The sequence below is a fragment of the Protomyctophum parallelum genome (genome assembly GCF_964188405.1).
Source record: "Protomyctophum parallelum genome assembly, chromosome: 6".
Classification (NCBI taxonomy): Eukaryota; Metazoa; Chordata; class Actinopteri; order Myctophiformes; family Myctophidae; genus Protomyctophum; species Protomyctophum parallelum.
In genome coordinates this window covers 40016333-40023260 of record NC_139701.1, presented here as the reverse complement: position 1 = coordinate 40023260, position 6928 = coordinate 40016333, and the positions used below count along the sequence as shown (strand labels likewise).

The following is a 6928-nucleotide window of genomic DNA, read 5'->3' as shown; positions in this document are numbered from 1 at the left end:
ACCATCTATTTATTTAAGAGAGGAATCACATGCTATACTGGCGCCAAGTCCAGCGGCTTTATCGGAGAAAACAGGCAACAAACCACTCTTATCCAAAAGCTCTCATCAAGGTAAACGTTGCACATAAAGAAAAATGATTGAAGCTCGTCTTATCTTAACAAACGTGTAATGCAATCTTCTTGCCTTTTTTTAAAAGGATTCCGAGGTTCAGTTTACAACATGACAAAACCTCTGTCTCTGACACATAGAGCTCGTGACGTCAGCATGGCCCCAGACACAGGGCGCGCGTGTTAGCATGGGTGCGCGAACACGTGCGCAGGCACAGCTTAACATGAGCGCGGGCACGTCAATATACACGCTGAAAGCGTAGCGCTGGCTTTCGGTAGTAGAGGGTGCTCTACGGCGAACGAAATACAAGCAGACGCAGACACCGACCCACGGCGAGCAGTGGTTTGTGGCACAGTTCTGTGGCGGCGGCTGGGACGAGATCCTTTAAAACCATGCTGGATTGACTGCACAGAGGCAACTACAATCAATGGCTCGGCTTTGAAATCGTTCAAAATTTATTGGAAAGGAGTGTGTGAGAAAGAGCGAGAGTGAGAGGGGGAGAGGGAGCGAGAGAGAGAGAGAGAGAGAGACGCGAGCGAGCGAGAGAGTGGCGAGAGAGGGGTGGAAATAAAGATTCTTTCAACGATGGAACTTACAATGGAAAACATTGGAAATCTGCACGGCGTGTCTCACTCTCATCAAACGAGTGACTTAATGAACTCCCCTCACGCACGGCAGTCTTCGGCGTCGCATCGGAACTTGGTGTCGCACGGACGGTCAGCGATGGTGTCCAGTATGGCCTCGATATTGGAGGGGGCAGGGGACTACCGTACAGACCACGCTTTGTCCGGTCCCCTGCATCCCGCAATGACCATGTCGTGCGACTCCGGGATGAGCCTGAGCAGCACCTACACCACGCTGACACCGCTGCAGCATCTGCCTCCCATATCCACCGTCTCGGAAAAATTTCACCACCATCCCCATGCACATGCTCACCACCATCCGGCACATCAGCGACTCACAGCCGGGAATGTTAGCGGCAGCTTCACCCTGATGAGGGACGACAGGAGCCTCGCCTCCATGGGTAACCTATATGGCCATTACCCCAAAGATATGTCCGGCATGGGGCAGTCACTGTCTCCCCTGTCCAACGGCCTCGGGTCTTTGCACAACTCCCAGCAGTCTCTCGGCGCCTACGGCCCCGGAGCTCACCTGTCCAACGACAAGATGCTCTCGTCGGGGGGATTCGACACCCACGCAGCCATGTTGTCCCGGAGCGAGGAGCACTTGGCCAGGGGTCTCGGTGGCCACGGGGCCGGGCTCATGACATCGTTGAACGGCATGCACCATCACAGCCATCCGCACTCTCAGGCGAACGGGTCCATGCTGTCAGACCGGGATAGGCAGGCGGTGGGCGGCGGACAGGGAGGTGGGTCGGGTCAAGTCGAAGAGATAAACACCAAGGAGGTAGCGCAGCGAATAACGGCGGAGCTCAAGCGCTACAGCATCCCCCAGGCCATCTTTGCCCAGCGGATCTTGTGTCGGTCCCAGGGAACACTCTCTGATCTGCTACGGAACCCTAAACCGTGGAGTAAACTCAAGTCGGGCCGCGAAACCTTCCGCAGGATGTGGAAGTGGCTCCAAGAGCCGGAGTTCCAGCGGATGTCAGCGCTCAGACTAGCAGGTGAGTGAGGAGACAGCTCTGAATCTGACTGATGTGGAGGGATCAATTAGAAGTCAATGTGGCGAGACTGTCAATAGCTGCTCAAACACACATTACTAGAAGTTATTAGTCGATGGCATCGAGTAAAACTTCATCATGACAGTTGGGGTGTTAAATGTTTAAGGAAATCTATATTTTGATTGATGTTACAATCCATGATAGTGTAAACAGGCGCTTTACTTTGGCAAGCGCTAGGGCAAGCGTTAGACTGTAAAAACAAAGGATATAGGGTTGCTATACTTTCAACCAAACAAATCTCTGCAAAGACCTATATTGGCTGTGTTTTACGCACATAAACACAGAGAGGCGCACACCCGCACAGCCCAGACAGACAGACAGACAGACAGACAGACAGACAGACAGACAGACAGACAGAATACAATGGAAGCGGGAGGGAGAGAGAGAGAGAGAGAGAGAGAGAGAGAGAGAGAGAGAGAGAGAGAGAGAGAGAGAGAGAGAGAGAGGAGTATACAAACAAAGGAAATCAAATCAAGCTGCGGATTAAAATGATTGCATCTGAGACCCATCACCCATGTGACTTTAACGGTGAAATAAAGCTATATACATGATTGACCTTTTAGCAAGCTCCCACTTCTACGTTGTGTAATCAACCCCCCCTCAAACACCTATAGTGTGACTTTGGGCCTGTGCGTCCATGAAGAGCTGCTATACTGTGTTCCCCTGTCAAATACGCGAGGCGCAAACAAGATGCGTCTGAGGCGTAAGGGCCTGGCCAACGAGTCACAGGAGCGTGACCTCCTGTGGATCAATATTCCAGGTCCCAGCGTCCCTTTCAAAGTAGCGCACTGATAAATGATCGATTTGAATGTGAAAGACAACGAAACAAACAGATGCGTCTTCTTCTGCATGGCCCCGTGTTGAATAATATTCATATATGGCACACCATGCTGTCCAAACGCTTGGCACACTGTTAATTTCCAAACGTGATTTATGCCCCGTGTTTTATCTGCTTGTGGAAATGTGTTGTGTGGGTTGTGCACTGTGAAATGAACTATTTCAATTACAGCAATTATACATCAGGCTGCAGCACGGATGAATAAAATATACCAGATTTATTGTGGAAGGCCAGCCAAGCACACACGCACACACACACACACACACACACACACACACACACACACACACACACACACACACACACACACACACGCACACGCACACGCACACACACGCACGCACACACGCACGCGCGCAGGATTCTAAGCACGTTTGTTAATTTGTGACAGGTCATTCGGAATGATGATCGATATAATTTGGTGTCCAGACTCACTTGCGCAATAGCTAGAGGGATAACGAAACAGGGCCTAAAAAAACATCTCAGAAGTCAGACTATAGACATCACAACTTGTGGCCCACAAGAGATTAGTACAGCGCACTTTGAAACCGATTAAATGGGACTTTAATGAAAACGAGAGACATTACAATAGGGATTAAAAAAAACAGTGATGGTTGATAGTCTCTCATTGATGTTTTGTAAAGGCCCCCGTTTAGACATGCGATTCCAAACGTCAATCAGCGCTTCTGCGTCGTATTTCAGCGGACAGTTCAATTAAGCAGATATAGTGGCATATTTTAGTTCCAGTCAATGCCCTATTGAAAAGCACTTAATGGAATGTAAATTGTTCCTTTGCGCATTTAGTGGGGTTCTGGTAAATAAAGATTTAAACACTCCACAATTGTCTGTTTAAGTGCCACTGCTGTTAAAGCTAATTGGGCAATGGGGTTTTATATCTTCCACACCCTGCATGCGCCGGGATAAAACTCTGTTTCAGTTGACACATGCTGCCGTACAGTGACCGAAATAGAAGAACATATAGCCATTATATACACTGGAATAGGGTTGCTAGGGAACAGCTTAAGGGTCCAAGTTGTTCCATGTCATATTCACTGAAACACTGCAACAGAAAACAAACCCATTTAGGATGTTTATGTGGTGGCCAAGTATGAAAAGGTCTGCGTAAATTAATGTGAATTGATGTGACCACACAAAACCCCCGAAAAAAATGTATATAGCCTAGCTTAAGTGGTAACAGCTATAGGAGCACAAGTCTTTGTTGTGTGTTGTGAGCTACCTGCTTGTCAGCACCTTTGAGGCAGAACACAGCTGGGCAAATGACAAATGACTTGTATGTAAATGGCTCGAGCTACATTTTACTTATTGCATTTAAAATCGCCATTATCCGCGGTGCGCATATGTGGGCTGGGAGTGGGAGTTGGAGGGTTTGTGATGCTGAAAGGGAGGCTGGGCAATACTCGGTCGGCCACATCAATCAATAAATTCAAATTACTATTCCAAATTCATCACAGTCACACAAATCAATGCAGCTGCCCTGCTTAGCTAATGTGAAAATGCCAGTGTCTGCACACTCACATGACGATCCAGTCCCGGAACGAAAAACAGAGTAGAGAGAGATAGGCCTATGGGCTATCACGTTATTGGTGCATGGGGGGTTCTGACATGGGGAATGTGGCGCGTGCCCTTCACGCTCGACGTCTGCTAATGGAATGAGGGCAACGCTTTCCCACTCACCCTATTCACTCCCTCCAGGTCCAAATGGAAGGTGCAGATATGGATTAGGCGGCCTAACCCTAGGCCAAATAAATAGCCTCTGTCCTTGCTCCTCGCAATTGCAACTGCATTGGTTGAGTATAGGCTATTAATAAATAGGACCTATACCTGTACCTAAGCTAACCTTTTAGTAAACAAGAGGCTGTAAGGAAGACGCAGCAAGGTAGGGCCTGCAGGCATTTAAAGATTGCATTAACGATGAAAACAATTCGTCTTTGCATCTGTGTTGAATTCCACACTCCATCTCAATGTATTTGGTCGGGTCAATAAAGCTGTGATCGATAAGGATAGCCAGTGCATCTATCAATTATCCCGCCTCAGCACTCTCTCCCATTGGTCTCTCCCCGGAGTAGAGGGGGAGGTTCACAGCCAGGAAAGGCGGAAAGAGGGTCGCTTAAAAAAAGGGAGAAAAAAAAGGAAAGAAAGCCTTATTGCACACCTTTTTCTTTCTCTCTGCTGTAATCACGTTACATTTGTTGAGTGGAAAGCAAGCTCACTCTCAATATGCCCTTTGGGGTTTCGGTTACACAATCATCACCGTGTAAACATACGTTCACTATACGCTAATATTGCAAAGAAATCATCGATGAAACCTCTATTGTCAAATGCAATGCATAAATGGCGCACTAATTTCTTCTTGGTATTGCGAAATATTTTTTCCCATGGATGGAATCTGATTAAGTCTACACAGCAAGCAAATCGAAATCCAAAGCAATGCATTGCCTGCATATATTGCATGGTTTCGTGTTGGTGGAGTGGAGTGCAGTAGGACTGCATGCCATGATATGCCAAGTAAAGGAGGACTCTTTCCTCTTTCCTCCTGCACCGAAAAAAGCGCATGCAGTTGGTTCATTATCATTTGAATGGCCAGAGCACGTGCCAGAGTGTGTAGTAGGTCAGACCCACAAGACCCGAAGAGGAAAAAAGACGGTGCGCGAGGGTGGGCCGCCTTTATTCACGTTTCAATGGGACACACGCCGTTTACATAGACCTCCTAATACTTACTATAGGGCAGACCCCCCCCCCCCCCCTTCCTGCCCCAGCCCGCCCGTAACAAACAATGCTGCGTACGTCCTTTCTCCTCGAAGCGTGCATCAGTGCATGCATGCCCATTTCCATTTATTCAATAGTAAATACATTTTTATTGACCTATTCAATAATTAGTCGTTTCCTTGGCTTTAGCCTACCTCGCATATCAGTGGTGCTGTCCATGGTGCTGAAATGCTCCCTGTACGCATTGTGCTGTCCATAGGCAAGTATAGTAGTGCTGAAATGTTCAAAACTATGGGCATGTGTATGTGTATTACACATGGCGCTGTCCGGCGTGCTGAAATATTCCAAACTAGGGCATATTCCAGTTTCTTTCAATAGGCCTATACAGAGTATACACTTGGTGTAGGCCAGAAACATCACATTATCATCCAACATTGGCTTCCATGGATCAATATCAGAGTTACGTCAGCTTCACAACCCTATCCTTATAGGATTATATCTGAGTCCAAAACCAACTGAGAAATCAAACGTCGGTCTTTGGGGGTTTGAATCAAATGATATGAAATGGAAGACGGTTTATATAGGCTATCGTATAGCAAGCTATTAACCGATAAAAAAACAAAACATAAATAGTACGGAGTAGGTCACTTAAGCCGAGGATAATGGTTTTAATTGGAAAGGGCATAAGATGTGATTGATGTGGGATCATCTAAAACAGGCTTTTTCATGAAGAGATGGCTTGATGTTAGCCTGAAATGATCGATTGGTACTTTAATAATTGATGTGCAAGGGGAAGACTGGCGAGTGAACGGTGCAGCTGCGGTTTCAGACTCGCTGTTCGTTAAGCACAGCTATGTGTGCTGTAAATACGGAGAGGTAATGTACACACATCCTCGACGCTATAGGGGCACTATACGGTTATTGAACAGCCCTTTCTTAAGGCATTTTCTATCTATCTGTGATAGCCTATATAGATGAGATATAGCAATTTGGGATTTGGAACATTATCTGCTATACCCATGCAGGATGAAAAACGGCATGCACGTCGTATATAGCCAATATAGCATATAGCCGGCATGTCGCCTCATAGTTCGCTCTCTCTCCCGTGTGTATGTGATCGGGATATAGAGTGCGTCTGCGCCATACACATTGTTAAGGCCGATCTGGCGAGCCCTGAATCTGTATCGATTTCCATTCCCCCGGCCTCTCCTTCCCATCTCTGGAGCTGCGCCATGCAGCCATACAACTCCCGCTAGCCTCCCCCACCCCCCACCGCCCTATACCTCTCCACTGTGCAACACCATTTCTCCCATTAACAGCCCAGCCACCCTTCATAACACAAAACAGAATGACTAATAAACACTTGCTCTTACACTGGTTTGCACAGGTCGCTGCATGCTGCAACAACTACAGTCACGCGGTGTCTTTTACCTTTGATCATTGATGGACACAAGCCTATATCTCAATATTTCTTAGACGTGCATGCAGGCTTTACATTCACTCAACCATAAAGATATAGTCGTTGTGCAGATATTTATTTCACACATGAAATGAAACAGTCATGCAGTCGCTGT

The 6928-nt window shown here is 47.2% G+C and overlaps 1 protein-coding gene across 1 annotated transcript in view; it reads left to right on the top strand.

Moving 5' to 3' along the window:
• Positions 1 to 693: 693 nt before the first annotated feature.
• The window catches only part of onecut3a (one cut homeobox 3a), a gene marked incomplete at both ends in the record, with an annotated part of 15865 nt that continues 9630 nt past the window's right edge, over positions 694 to 6928 (top strand). The window contains one exon of the mRNA XM_083767045.1: positions 694 to 1732. Coding sequence (XP_083623171.1) covers positions 694 to 1732 — 1039 coding nt within the window. The remainder of the gene's footprint in view (positions 1733 to 6928) is intronic.